The following is a 14659-nucleotide window of genomic DNA, read 5'->3' as shown; positions in this document are numbered from 1 at the left end:
GTCAAACTTGTTGTTATATTTGAACACTTCTTTTTTTAAATATTTTGAAATTTACATATCGACGAAGCCATTTATAAGATTTTAAATCAAAATAAAATGAAATTTAACTTTGCAGAAGTAACATGCACTTTTAGCAATTTAAAAAATATATATATAAATATTAAGAAAAATTTATTTGTGCCAAATTTCATGTACAATATTATTCAGTCAGAACCGTGAGTCAATCATATCCTTGCATAATCTACCATAATTTTTTCTAAAATCGGTGTTACACGGTGTGGCTATAATAATGAAAAATTTTAATTCCATAATATTAGTCTAAAGTTTGTTGTCCGGGTGAGAAAACAGGGACCTGAAAGCAATCTCAAAGGAATGAGGTGAAATGGGAAATATCAAAATGGGCCCCTGGACTGAGTGCTCGTGGGACTATCTGTATACCGTGTCCGCTTTAATAAACTATTGGTGTCTTAAAATTTTCACTATTAAAGGGTTCTCTTTCCCATAAGGTAGCAGTCACCTCTGCTTATATCTACATGTGCATTTGTTTTCTTTTGCAGTACAAAGAACCCGTTCCCCTGATGGGTCGCTCGGCTATTCTGGGCGAGCAGCGCAACAACGACTTCTGCGACGTAGCGTGCGGTCGCGGGGCGTGCGCCGACAGCACATATGCCATCACACGCTCTGGCCTGCTCTGCGAATTCAACAACCGTCGCCTTCTAGACAAGTGGGTGGAACTTAGGGTGAGTCAATTATATTTGGGGGTTAATACTATGCCTAATAACTATGTATATCTATGCTTTGTCAGATTTTGGCTTCAGAAGGTACCCTAATTCCTCATAATAGTCCCGCATTTGAGTGCGTTGAACCTCTTTGGCAGGTACCATTATTCCATTAACCGGATAAATTCAGTCATTGATGATATAAGTTGTGTATGCGTAAAAGAAAATAAGAAAAGTAAATTGATAATACATTAGTGACCTATACGTTTATTTTCTTATGACATAATTTAAAAAAGATCGGTGTTCACTCTGGACACGTCCGGTACAACTATTGTAGACTGTTTCCGAAAACCGCTGAACATAATACATGTTTTGTGCGTGCATTCCAGACCCCGTCAGCGAATTGCATGTCTCTGGGCACGAACTACATCTTCGTGGGCTGCGCGGACGGCATAGTGCGCTGCTTCAGCCCCTCCACACTTCAGTTTGTGACCACATTGCCGCGCACGCACTACCTGGGCGTGGACGTCAGCCAGGGGCTCAATATCAGGTAACGTAGAATACAGGATAGTAATGAGTACAGAGTAAAGCTGTATAAATAACTCTGTGACCATCACAGCCTATTCTCGCTTAGATTCCTTTAACATTCAATTTTTTTAAAAGAAATATCCACACGAGAAGCCCATTCATTCCTCCTTTTTTATCCAACGTTTCGTACAGCTTTACAGTATCCATTATCAAGGTAGATGTTTAAATTGTTTATTTGTGTATGTAGAAGTGATACCGTATTGCGCGCGTTTACCCTCTTAAGATCAGTTTTTCAGTAAAATAATTAGTTAAATTAATGTGGTTTTCGGCGTTTAGTTTAGGTGTAGTCGTCAAGCTGTGTACATACATAAACACTGCATTGATGATGGCCGCTGTAACACTGTCCGAAACGTTGGCGAACCACTGGAGCGTCAAGACATTTACAAAAAAATATCTTGAGCTCTGGAGATTTCCTTACGTTTGGTTTTGGATTTTCCCACGCTCATTTTAGGAGAGGCCAGCAAATCATTTCACTGTCGAACAGTTAAAAAACCCAAAAACGAGTCATAGAGGCGAACCGTTCTCATGTGTCATCCGTGTAAAAATTTTGGGGACACGTTTAGCGTGTTTCTCAACTTTGTACCGTTGCTAAACAGATCAATGACACTGGTTTCTCGGTGTATCTTTCATTATAATAACTTCTGATGATATTGATATTAATTAGCTTATCAAATTAGCTGATCGGATTATTGGATGGATAGATATTGATTATAATCTATACATTACAATGGTGACCCTTACTCCTATTATTCTACGGTTATACATTGTTTGTAACATTTTGCTTTGTTATGCTACGTATACATCCAACTAAACCTCAACTTATGGGAAAGAAACTAAGCAACCGCAAATGGCGCGAATCGCCGCTTGCAGTTGATTCGTTCCTTTCCCGTAATTCGTGGTACGGTTTGCGTTTCAATTCGCAAATGTATACGTACCCTAAAATTTCAGTCACATGTTCAGCCATCCCGCCAATCCCAAGTACTCAGATGCCATCGCCTTGACCTACGATACTGACCCTTACAGCGTCTATCCTACCGTTACACATTGTTTGTAAGATTTTGCTTTGTAATGTTTCAGTCACATGTTCAGCCATCCCGCCAATGCCAAGTACCCAGATGCCATCGCCCTGACCTACGATGAGAACCACCAGCGGCTGACGGTGGTGTACAACGATCACAGTCTGTACGTGTGGGACGTGAGAGACATCAAGAGGGTAAGAGAGACCATTATAATATGGGCATTTGCACATTGCGTTCTTGTCAAGTCCCATATTTTTTTCATAGAGTTGTATTATCCACTCGAGTGATTTGCCAAGATAATGCCAAGTTTGCAAAAAGGTTTTGAGCGATCGCTTGTTAAAAATCTCCTACTATCAACACAGTAAGCTGAAAATGTTGCTTGTGTTGTGATGGAGGACTTAGCCAGCCGAGGAATTGAACACACTACGCCTGGGTGAGACCCAAACGCGATGTCAACTCGGCCACCGACCGGTCACTGTATCAAAGGTTGGGTTGCACACAACGTACCCCAATTGGGAATGCCGTAATTCCACTGACTTCGTTCAGTTGGAACTCTTAAAAAAAGAAAGCATTTAGATGGATTCTGTTGGTTACATACGGCGAGTACCACTGTTACAAAAAGGGTTTTAAGGTAGAGCTATTTTTTTTTAATTGTATCTATGCGGATGTCCCATAAGTGATCCTTGAAGTTTCGCTAAAACACACACATTGTGTCGCTTGATGGGATAGATTTGGTTGCAAAGTCCTGTGTTGTAAAATTAATTCAATTTGTTTTGTATTAGGTTCAGTATTTGAATTAAATTGCAGAATCTACACAGTTCAGACTTTGCGTGTAATAATATTTAGTGTCATCTTCCAGGTTGGCAAGTCTCACTCGTCGCTGTACCACTCTGCCTGCATCTGGGGCGTGGAGGTGCCCCCCGAAAGCAATGGGGACCCGGGGGACCCCGTCCTCCCATTGCCTTCGGGGTCCTTCCTCACCTGCTCCAGCGACGACACCGTGCGGGTCTGGACGCTGCCTACCAACAAGCAGAGCGCTAACATCTACAGCGACGTGAGTATCTTCATCATATTATTGTTGGTTGAACTTAACCTAACTTAACATTACTCAATTAATAAGCAGATCGCTAGTGTCTACGGCTAGCGAATCTCTGGGGAAGGAACTGATTCCTCTAAAATATTTTTTGGTAAAAACTTGTAAAAGAAACCAGCGATATTCGGCAATCGAGTGATAGCGCCAGGACAGAATAACCGGAACAGGAAAATCAACCATTTCTATTACAGAATTACTGCAAAATATAAAGATCACGTGTTTAGCTCTTATTTGAAGAATAAAATTGCTGAGACAGGGCTTTGCATACGTTAATTTACAAATGCATATAAATAATCCAATCTATAATTATTATTGAATGCTTTCTTTTGCAGGAATTACAAAGAGTATTGTACATGGATCCCGAACTCACCTATCTGAGGGATGTTGACCTCTCTTCTGCTGGAGAAAAGGACAAACCTGTATCATACGATGGGAAAAATGGAGTCAGGTAATTATTCTTTGCACCATTCAAAATATAAGTCGGTTGTCATCTGACTCGAGCGTCCGTTCCGTAGAGTTGAAAAACGAATCAGCTATTGAGGGCCTTTCAGTAAAGTGCAATGAGGAACTTGTCTCTCACATTGTGTCATATTAATTAATATTGTTTATTTCACCAGATGCATACGAGTATCATGCGATGGTACGCATCTGGCGTCAGGTGACCGTGCCGGCAATGTGCGCATTCACGACCTGAACAGCATGCGCGAGATGTGCCGTCTCGAGGCTCACAATGCCGAAGTGCTCTGCCTCGAATACTGCGAGGGCAACGGCAAGCGGCTGCTCGCGTCCGCCTCCCGGGACCGACTGATTCACGTGTTTCATGTGGACGAGGTAACTTATAAAATATTTTTTAACAGACACGCATCGAACAGTGAGATTCTGGCACAAATTTACCTATTTGTGCCAGAGTCTCATACTCGGGAATGTCACCACAACTTGTTGACTTGTCGAGCAGTTGTAAAAATCTGTATTCTAGTTTGCTCATGGGGAGAGCGACCCGCTATCTAAATACGGTAGACGACAGATTCTACATTCAATTCATATTTGGTTATTTTATAATATGAACTGTATTATTGTAATATCTATATGTGAATAAAACAAATATGTAAATATATATGTTTGTATAAGGTAGGTGACACATTACGCTTTACGCATCATGGGTTGGTCTATTTTAGCACATCGCTCGACATACACTACGATATGCTGAAATAGACCAAGCCACGACAATATAGCGTGGTCTGTCACAGGCTTAATGCAGTAAAACCTACATATAAGGAATAGCGTGTGCAAGAAGTTGTTTTTTTTTTTTTTTTGAGTTGTGCATATTTATTTTTATTTATTAACATTTAAACCTGCTAAACTACTTATGTAGTTTGTCAGTTGAATAAAGAGTTTGAAACACGCTGTATGCCAGCAATGCAAATTATATGTTACCTGATATATATAATAATATTTAATATTTGGCTAATTTATATAGCGCCGTTTTCGTGAGAAATCACCTCAAGGGCGCTATATGTGTATTATTGCTATTTTCTTTGAAATATATATTTATCATCTAGTTTAATCATTATTTTTATATGTATTTTTTTTTCTTTCTATAATATGTCCCTTGCCCTTAATTTTTCTTATTTGCTTCTACAAAATATTATTTACTTAGTACTTACATAAATCATAATACAGGCATGAGCCTAGTATGGTAGTTGAGAAAATCACCATAATTGTAATTTTTTTTATTTATAAATAAAAAAAATACATCTGTGCCAGTACATATTGTATTTATGTCAACTCTGGCTGCGACACCTATTATAATATATTTTTTCGGTGCACCACAAGCACAAAACGTTTACATAATTTTATGTATTATGAATCTTTTTGCAGGACTACAACTTCATGCAGACCCTAGATGACCACTCTTCCTCCATCACCGCTGTCAGATTCCTCACCAGTGAAAACAGCCTGCAGATGGTCTCCTGTGGGGCTGACAAGACCATTCTGTTCCGGACACTGCAGGAGGTGAACTAACTCAATAACCATACCTCCGTTCTGACCACTCCGTGCTTCAATCCCGTTCATGTATACCTCCTTGTCCATTATTCCCACTCTCCTCACATGGAGGGAGCCCTCAATGCCTACGTCAGAATAAATTTATTTATTTATTTATTTATTTTTCATGTTCTCCGTAAAACGGTTATTCACCAATACATTATGGAGAAGATTACAAATTAGACAAAAAGTATAGCAAAACACATAAAAAGGTCAGTTTCACTACTTTGTGACATACGTCAAAAGATAATTGTTAAACTGCCTGTAGGTTACGTTAAAAATGTCGATGGTCAATGCAGACTCGTTGAGCAGTTCAGTCGCTCTGTTGACTGGGGCGTTCTGATAGGCAGAAGTCCTCGCTTTTGGAGCATAAAAAAGGGTATGGGACCTTCCACGAGTATACTTGTCTGGGACATATAAGTTAATCTCTTTCAAAATAGAGCCGCCCTGAGGCCAAATTTTGGCTTCAGCGGGGTTTGCACATTTATTGAATAAAATATGTCTTATAATCTTTATATCTTTTAACTCCCGGCTTACGTACATCAGAATATTTACGGAATAACTCAGTAATTATGGTTTCTAATGCATTCAAATTGTGTATAAATCGTAATGACAGTAATTACAAATATTGCATTTCGTTCCACAGGTAAGCGTTATTTTACTTCACTTTAAGCTTATTAAGTTTGAACAGATTTTAAGGCGTCAGTAAGTGACACTTATACTATAAAAACTTAAGTATTTTTTAAAATTTTTTTTAAATTTTTTTTTTTTATATTAACTCCACACAGGAGGCCCTGAAGAAAATAATTTCCCTCAGGGCCTATGTCATATTTGGGGATGCTGTGTGGTGGGTATTTTTGTGGAGAGGAAGGAGTGAACATGGGTCTTGAAGAGTCCCAAGTTGTAGGAGGGAGGAAACACAGAGGCCGGCAGTTCGTTCCACAGCCGAGCTGTTGAACCTAAGAACGAATCGTAGAAGCGACCCGTTCTCATGTGACAAATGTCAACCGTGTACAAATGTTGGGCGCGCGTTTGGCGTGTATCCCGACTACGCACCGGTGCCGAAGGGATCAATGACGCTAGTTCCTAAGAGCATCTTCCATTGTAATACCGATAGAACAAGGACAGCATACCTACCTGATGCCTGTGCTTTAAAGATTGCAGTCCGTTTGTTAAGATTGGGGAATCTATCAAACGGACCGCCCGTAGCGTATAGCGTAAGTATAGCGAAGTAAAATACAAAGTGGTGGTAATTTAGTGCGGTGAGTAAATTATATGATAATTACGAAAGGGAAAACTATTTACTCTGACAAAATATTCGTTTTTTGTTAATAATTAAAACCTTTTGCACCCAATCTGGGATTTTTAGTTACGGCTAGGGATGCGGATAATTTGTGCGCCATTATCGAAGACTAAAATACTTGCTTTAGCAGCATAACTGCAATGCGAGTTGCCTGTAGACTGTGGGTTACATTAATTCGCAAATCACCGAAAGGTAGGCGCCCAAGACCACCCCACCGACAGCTGACGTTAGTTTGTTCCCCTCAACTTTTGGGCATCTCTTGAATCTTATGTTTCATAATAATTTCCCAAGAATCTGGTTCTTATTTGTTCTATTCTAAAAATTCTCTTTACCTGTAAGTAAATATCTAAAAACGTTTTTGTTTATTATGCTTCCAGTCTCCAGGCGGCGGTCCCGGCCAGTTTGTGCGCGGTCACAACTGCTCCGCGCGTAGCACCCTGTACGACATGGAGGTGGATGCGGGCGGGCGTCACGTGCTGGCCGCGTGTCAAGACCGCGCCGTTCGTGTGTACAACACGCGCTCTGGTCGCCACACCAAGACCTTCCGGGCCAGCCTGGGGGACGAGGGTAGCCTCATCAAGGTAATGTCTAACAATGAACTAACTGAATAACCGGACGGCAGTCCTGGTCAGTTTGTACGTACCAAATGGGGAAGGGAAGAAGATGGAGAAAATGAAAGTTGAAGATATCTACACTCTAGTAACTTTCTTCCTTTTAGTCTCCATTTTTTGCAGATTGTTTCAGCAACTATTATTTATTTCTTCTGGGCATGCTCGAACTTCATTCCTTGCACCTCAGAAGGGAAGGCTTTCCACCACCCTCTTATCAGACTGCTGTATTGACTACTCGGCTATTTTGAAGCGTGCAAGTCTATTTTCCTGATGACTATCTTAAACAGCGTCATCATAGATTATTCTATCTCCCTGTCTATAACATTTACCCGCCAATGTTTTTTCCGGTGGTGAGGAGTATATTGCTCCCGAACCAAATCTCTTCTGATGACAGTATATTTTGCGTCAGTGAGGAGAGATTCAAAATGTCCTGTTGATTCTTGAAATGGTCTTTCTTCATTGACGCGATTTTCACCACTCCCCAAATTTTTTTGTTATGCGTGCCTAAAGTATATCGTCGCATTAATTCGTAGAATGCGTAACTCCCAAATGTAAAATTTTACAGGAGGCACAAAAAACCTCGTAGTGAGAAAAAATTAAAGACGGCTTATTCTTTTTATTTATGTTTCGAACATATAATATATTTGGAAATTTATTTTCAATCATTAAACTTTTGCAAGTTAAGGCTTTCTATTTCAAATCGGAGTTAGGAAGTTTACGTAAAAACCGAGAATGGAGATACGCATTTTACAAAAGATACATACTTTTCTGCGAACAGTTTTATGAACAACCTAGCGGAAAATTTGGGAGATAGGAATTTTACATTTACAAAATAAAACACAACAATGTATGTGTATGTCGAGGCAGTCTATTTAGATGCATTTTAATGATTTTAATGATGCGGAAGGTTATCGTTAAAGGAGTGGTAATCCTTTTCTAATGTCTGTTTTAAGTGTTGTAAATGCTGGTACTTTTCCTTCCTTAAGGGATTAAATCTGACTCTCAAGTGAAATCTTCAAACTCTGGAGATCATTACAGATTCGGCGACGGTTTTGTGCTGGGTGAGATCTACACTGACCGGGAGTAGTCGTGTCAGAGATGATCGTTGAGTGACGCTTGGAGTTGATGAAGGAGATTGTAGAAGAATTTGATCTTACATTGTCGATCACCCTTGTTGTCCTGTAGAAATAAAACTGATGTACTTACTAGGGTTTGCAAGACCCGGGCAAAGAGTAGCCATGACAGGAAACGTTGTGAAAGAGACTCCTCAGAGTGTGAAGATAGGTGGGAGAGACTTGAAAGTGGAACTGGTGAGCAAACATGTGCTTTAAGCGTAGAAACTCTTCATGCTCAGCATCACTTTGGAGTAAAGTGAACGCTTCATCTTGCCCGGCTGGTCGATCCCGAGGCGAGAAGAAAGGACGTCGATAGATGCGTGCGTTCCTGCGTACAATGCAGGACAATTGACCCTCCACCATCATCCCATGAAGCGGGTAATCTTAATGTTGTGACAACCTGGAGTCGCTTGGCAGTTGATGTTACTCATTTCGGTAGGAAATGTTTACTCACATTTATCGATTGCGGTCCAAGTAGATTTGCCGTGTGGCGGGAAATCGAGTCAGATAATGCAGCTTCGATTATCAGACATTTGGAAGAAGTGTTTCGGGAAAGAGGCCCGCCCAAAGTAGTTCTCATGGACAATGGTACTGCATTTTGTTCCTACAGTGTTACAGATAAGTGTAAGAGATGGAATGTTCGTCAAAGATTTTGCGCGGCATACCGACCAGCTGGAAACGGTATAGTTGAACGACATCATCAAACAATAAAGAGAACTGCAGCCGGAAGTGGAAGCGATCCCCTGCAGGCAGTGTTTCAGTACAATCTTTGGCTGCAAAAAGTCAGGATGATCGAGGTATTGCGCTGTCTAGTATAGTTCACACTTCACACTCGTGGAGACACCCTTCTGCGCAAGTGAATAAAGAAGAGGAAGTATTGACTGAGCTCTAAGTGGGCGATCTTCTTGCGGTTAAACCAGTAGATGGGAGATGCACATCGTGCATGGAAGGGTGACAGGACTTACTTCAGTCAACAACATCGAAGTAGATGGCATACCAAGACATGTGCTTGACCCGCGGAAGATGCCTGACAGAGAACGGACTGTGTCTGAGGAGAGACGAGATGGAATTGCCGCACGTTCCACCGTAAATATTTTGGGTTTGTTTGAAGAGGACAGTGAAGAACCGGATCCGGATATGCATCAGGAGGAGATCCACTTGCAAAGAGATGGTGACCTTGAAGAAGAGATAATCACAGAACAAGGACCTATTAGGTATTTACGAAACCGCAGAGGCACATTTAACAAGAGAGCTACGGCAGAGCGTCACACGGTGCAGAAGACGTCAGTTTAGACTACAGATACAAAACACTATTCGTGACTTCACAATTAAAATTAAGGTTATAAAATGTTCAAAATTGATTAATCAACTTATCTCAGTTAATTTCACGGTAAAACTATTACACCGTAAATAAATTTCCTCAGTCAAAAACACAACAAGCGTGCACGGCTCACCGGCCAATACTGAATTAAGGAGTTACGAAGTATTGGCGAGTAAAAATGGCACCATAATTTTACGCAGTTTTCTAATTTGTGTTTATCTAAAAGGTTAATTTTTTTTTAAATTTTCGAGTTTTACTAGTCGATGCGGGTCTAATTTTAACACCAGATGGCATTAAAAACGTATTTTCGAAAAATTTGGAGTTACGCAGTCTACGAATTAATGCGACGATATGTACATCTCTCCATTTTATTTGCAAGTGTTAAATTTTTGTCATTTGTTATGTATAAGACAAAGAAATATTAATTTTCTCCTATTCCGCTTCACTCTTAATACGCAATATTTCCCTTTCAAATAAATGGATTTAGCTTTATTAATTCAAAACATGATTTATTATGTCGGGGGAGACGGTAATGTACGCACTTTTAATTTTAATTTCGTTTATTAAGTCACTTACGCGATATGTCAATTAGTATGCGGCGCCGCCGAAAGCGACTATGTTCATATCAAGAGTTGGATTATATTCATAATATCGTAATTCATACCTACAAAATATTTCATAGATATTGCTGCCAACCAAAAAAATTAGTATTGCCATATTAAATAAATAATATCATCGTGTATAATTAATCCATATTAATATGTAAGTCAATGTATTATTTATAACAAATAATCAACAGATAATTAAATAAAATAACCCGAATAACAAACAAATAGAATAAAATGTGATTAAACGTATTCCGTTTAGGTTAGGTTAGGTTAGAACATGGAAAATAGGTATTAGAATTAAATCACAAACCAGTCTATACAAACCTAGCGTAGCCCACATACTATTTGAAAACTGGGATGTAACTCTAAAGGGGACGCGAGCAGGCGTTATTAAAGGGGCATTTTTTGCTATAGAAAATCACAGTTAGATTAGGTTAGGTTATATATATATTAATTTAATATTTTCAAGATTTTATTTTCTTTAACTGAATTAGTTAGTAGGTAGGTACTGTACCTAACCCGCGCACTGGCTAGGTAAATAACTAGTTGTGGTATTTCCGGCAAATGTCACATTATTTTGTTTCTTTGAAATCTCGTGTGACATATCGCGTAAGTGACTTAATAAACGAAATTAAAATTAAAAGTGCTTATTTTTCCGTCTCCCCCAACATAATAAATCATGTTTTGAATTAATAAAGCTAAATCCATTTATTTGAAAGTGAAATATTGCGTATTAAGAGTGAAGCGGAATTCGTAACCTTTACCAAAGAAATTTATTATTATCATTTTACTAATATATTTTGATGTGTATTTGGTAGGTGGTGTTGGACCGTAGCGGCATCTACGTGGCCACGTCCTGCACCAACAAGTCCCTGAGCGTCTACGACTATTACTCCGGGGAGTGTATGGCCACCATGTACGGCCACTCCGAGCTGGTCACCGGACTGAGGTAGGCTTGAAAGAGGTTCCGTGACAAAGCAGAACAGAGTGAAGAAAAATAAAAACAAACTGCAAACATAAACTAGCTAACTAAATATCGCGGTTTTTCACCGCAGGGGTAAGCAGAGAGGATAGACACACTCCATCTCATACATACTCTTCTGTTATTCTGACTCTTGCCATGACCTGACTCAAATTTTTGATTCGCTTGAGCTTGCCATGTCTTCCTCTGGCGTCCCCGACTTATTAACTTATGCATCATATTATTTTCTCCTTACACTCCTTTCTTTATTCATCCTCTCTACATGCCCAAAACATCTAAGCACCCCTTTTTTAATCTTAACCATTACGCCTACATCAGCCTTGCATTCTTTCCGGATCTCCTCATTTTATTTATTAATTTATTTTAGTAATTTGTACATTTAAGGTTACAAATTACTAATTAATTGTTACATGCATATATGCTATATTTTCTCCTGCTTGATGTGGCTCCTACACAACACCTTGAACCTTCCAATTGGTGCAGACTTTAAGTTAAGCACACTATAGCATTTCATCCCTTTATATAGTATACTATTCTGAGTATTCGCCTTGTCCTTTTTTGGTAGCCTGATTTCATTGCACGTCCTTGTTTTATGTTTGTGTATGTCCTTGTTGTATACAATTTTATTTGAGAAATATTTGTTATCATACATTGTTTAACTACACATACACCTCAGAGATCTCATTTCTACAGCATTCAGTCTACTTTCATCCTTGTTCTACCAGTTGATTTAGCATCACTGTCAATTTATTGAAAAATTAATGTTTTTTGCAATTTTCAAATCATTTACAGTCTGACATTTAATATTAGACAAAAATTGATGGGCGCTGCAGTCGTTTTAAAGTTTTTAAATAGCGACGCAAAGTGGCTTATATGAAAATGAAAGTAAGTAAAAAAGCATGTTGCTCCAAGTGCAACCAAAACAGTCTTGTCTTTATCTTAAAAAAAAAAAACCTTCACCTTTCATGTTCTGTTATTTGTACCTTCAGGTTCACGGCAGATTGTCAGCATCTCATCTCTGCCTCCGGAGATGGCTGTATCTTTGTGTGGAGAGTCCCCCATGACATGGTGGTGACCATGAGAGCCAGGCTGGCTCAGCAGGCCATAAGGCAGGGAAGGTCAGTACTAAAAACAAATACTAGTTTCCCATACTAATTTTAGTATTTATTTTGTATGAGTATTGTGAGGGGTCTATTTAATTTTTTTGATATTGAGTAAAAACTATGTACAAAACATTTCTCTGTTATTGATAGCATTGATTGCCTTTTGTTCCCCAGAAGGCCTCCCAGTTCAAACGGAGTAGCGCTGGACAGCGAGAGCGACCGTGCTGGATCCCCCATCTCCACGCTGGGCCCCTCGATCGCCGAGGATCCTCTGGTGCTGGCCACCAGGGACACACCCTCCAAGGTGGCTATACCACCGCTCGAGTAAGTTATCCAACACTAATCTACGAAATGAACGCTCGGGTCAGCCGGATACCACAGTGTATTCTGTATGACAACTGCATTGGCTTCCGTATATAACGAGTTGATTAATTTTTAACTTCCTACCGAATTAAACTAATTTTTTAGAACTACATACACAATTATAACGATGAATCTTGACGAAGATATATTTGTAAATACAACATAGTAGTTTTAGTAAAAAATGTTTTTTGCTTAGATTTTACACAATCCAGCAAGCAAACAAGGTGAAGAGATTTAGCTCATCCAAGTCGAGAGTTGCGAAAGCCTTTGTTTTGTAATAGCTGCGTAGGCTATTACGTTTCTTGCCTGTTTTTGTCCTAAAGTAGCTTAAGTTGCTTTACGCATAATAATCTATGTATAATTTTAAAGTTCTGTACAAATGGTTTTGGTAAAAAAGGTTTTAAACTATGATATCAAGATTTTAAGATAACAGATTGTCAATAGATGTCTCTGTAGTCATTTTGATTTATCAATAGAGCATTGAGTAGTAACTTTCTGTTTTGTAATTTTGGAACCATTTCCTGTTTTTGATACAGAATCAAATATTCTCTTATAATTTCAAACTCTGAGCGAATTACAGCTTGAGACCAAGGCGTCCTTCTGTATTATTATAATATTGTCCCTTTATTTATAAATCTAAATGTAAACATCAGAACGATGTATGTAGGAGGGTTGTAGCATCGATGTTCAGAAAGAAGACTGTAGAATTTGATAAACCACGTAACTTTTCCGCGTTGTATGTTTTAATTTTTTTTTTTTTACTTTTTAGTCTGGGGCGTCTCCCACCGTGGGCGCAGAAGACCATCGGGGGCGAGGCCAGCTCCCTCGGAGCCCCCAGCCCGCCCCAGGCAGTGGTGCGCGGCAAGTGGGCCGTCCGAGCTGAGAAGAATGACTACCGGGCCGACTATTACATGGAGCCAGGTATATATCTTCATTATTAACACAAATACTTCACTTTTTTACCTTAGAAGCCCATTTCAAATTAATCCCTGGAACTATCAAACATATTCCCATTGTCGGTGCATGGGTGATGTAATGATATTCCTGAGTAATGCCTAAAATTATTCAAGTATAATTATCTTTTAATTTTCAATCTTGGAACTGATAATAAGTAATTATTATTTTTTTGGTAAACTAATGTTTAAGACAAGATTTTTTTATGCATAGCACAAAGGGTAACAATTATTTTATAAGCAATAATTATTAGCCTGAAACACTCATCCACATTGAAAAATCTCCTGATAAAAGATACATGACGCCAACCGATAGAATAAAGATACATGACGTCCCGTTGGCGTCATGTATCTTTTATCAGGAGATTTTTCAATGTGGATGTGTGTTTCAGGCTAATAATTATTGCTTTTAAAATAATTGATAATAAGTACATAAACATATCAGAAAAGTGATAAAGTATGTACCAAAATACTTTTGTTCATTAATAATTCTGTACGAGACGTTCAGAAAGTCTGTACAGATACTGTATTCACGATAGGGGGCCCCGGACACAATTTGTCACATAATCAGTCGCGAGGAGCGTAGCGATTAATGAAGTGAAGCTAAGGACGGGTTGTTTCGGAGAATCTGAACAATTCATTCAATTTCAAGTTCTGTGAAAGATTTTTTCAAGTTCTGTTTTTATTTCAGTTTTGTCAAGCAACTAGCCTACAATGATATAAAAACAGAACTTGAATAAGTCTTTCACAGAACCCGAAAATGAACGTTGAAATTTGATGAATTGTTCAAATTCTCCGAAACAACCCGTCCTAAGTCAATTGCAGAAAAGAATTTAAT

At 38.9% G+C, this 14659-nt stretch overlaps 1 protein-coding gene across 4 annotated transcripts in view; it reads left to right on the top strand.

Annotated features, from left to right (window-relative positions):
* Wdr62 (WD repeat domain 62) overlaps window positions 1–14659 on the top strand; it is a 323903-nt gene that overhangs the window by 266574 nt on the left and 42670 nt on the right. For all 4 annotated transcript variants that reach the window (XM_089647948.1, XM_089647947.1, XM_089647946.1 and 1 more), the window contains exons 6-17: window positions 558–740; window positions 1109–1269; window positions 2385–2520; window positions 3186–3380; window positions 3752–3867; window positions 4037–4250; window positions 5298–5432; window positions 7143–7346; window positions 11239–11369; window positions 12392–12520; window positions 12680–12829; window positions 13638–13789. In XM_089647948.1, the coding sequence (XP_089504074.1) occupies window positions 558–740; window positions 1109–1269; window positions 2385–2520; window positions 3186–3380; window positions 3752–3867; window positions 4037–4250; window positions 5298–5432; window positions 7143–7346; window positions 11239–11369; window positions 12392–12520; window positions 12680–12829; window positions 13638–13789 (1906 nt within the window). The remainder of the gene's footprint in view (window positions 1–557; window positions 741–1108; window positions 1270–2384; window positions 2521–3185; window positions 3381–3751; window positions 3868–4036; window positions 4251–5297; window positions 5433–7142; window positions 7347–11238; window positions 11370–12391; window positions 12521–12679; window positions 12830–13637; window positions 13790–14659) is intronic.

This window comes from Hesperophylax consimilis, chromosome 27 (genome assembly GCF_061612785.1).
Source record: "Hesperophylax consimilis isolate HC1 chromosome 27, BYU_Hcon_1.0, whole genome shotgun sequence".
Taxonomy (NCBI): Eukaryota; Metazoa; Arthropoda; class Insecta; order Trichoptera; family Limnephilidae; genus Hesperophylax; species Hesperophylax consimilis.
Note: the sequence above shows the minus strand (reverse complement) of the source record. Positions and strands in the feature narration are given on the sequence as shown.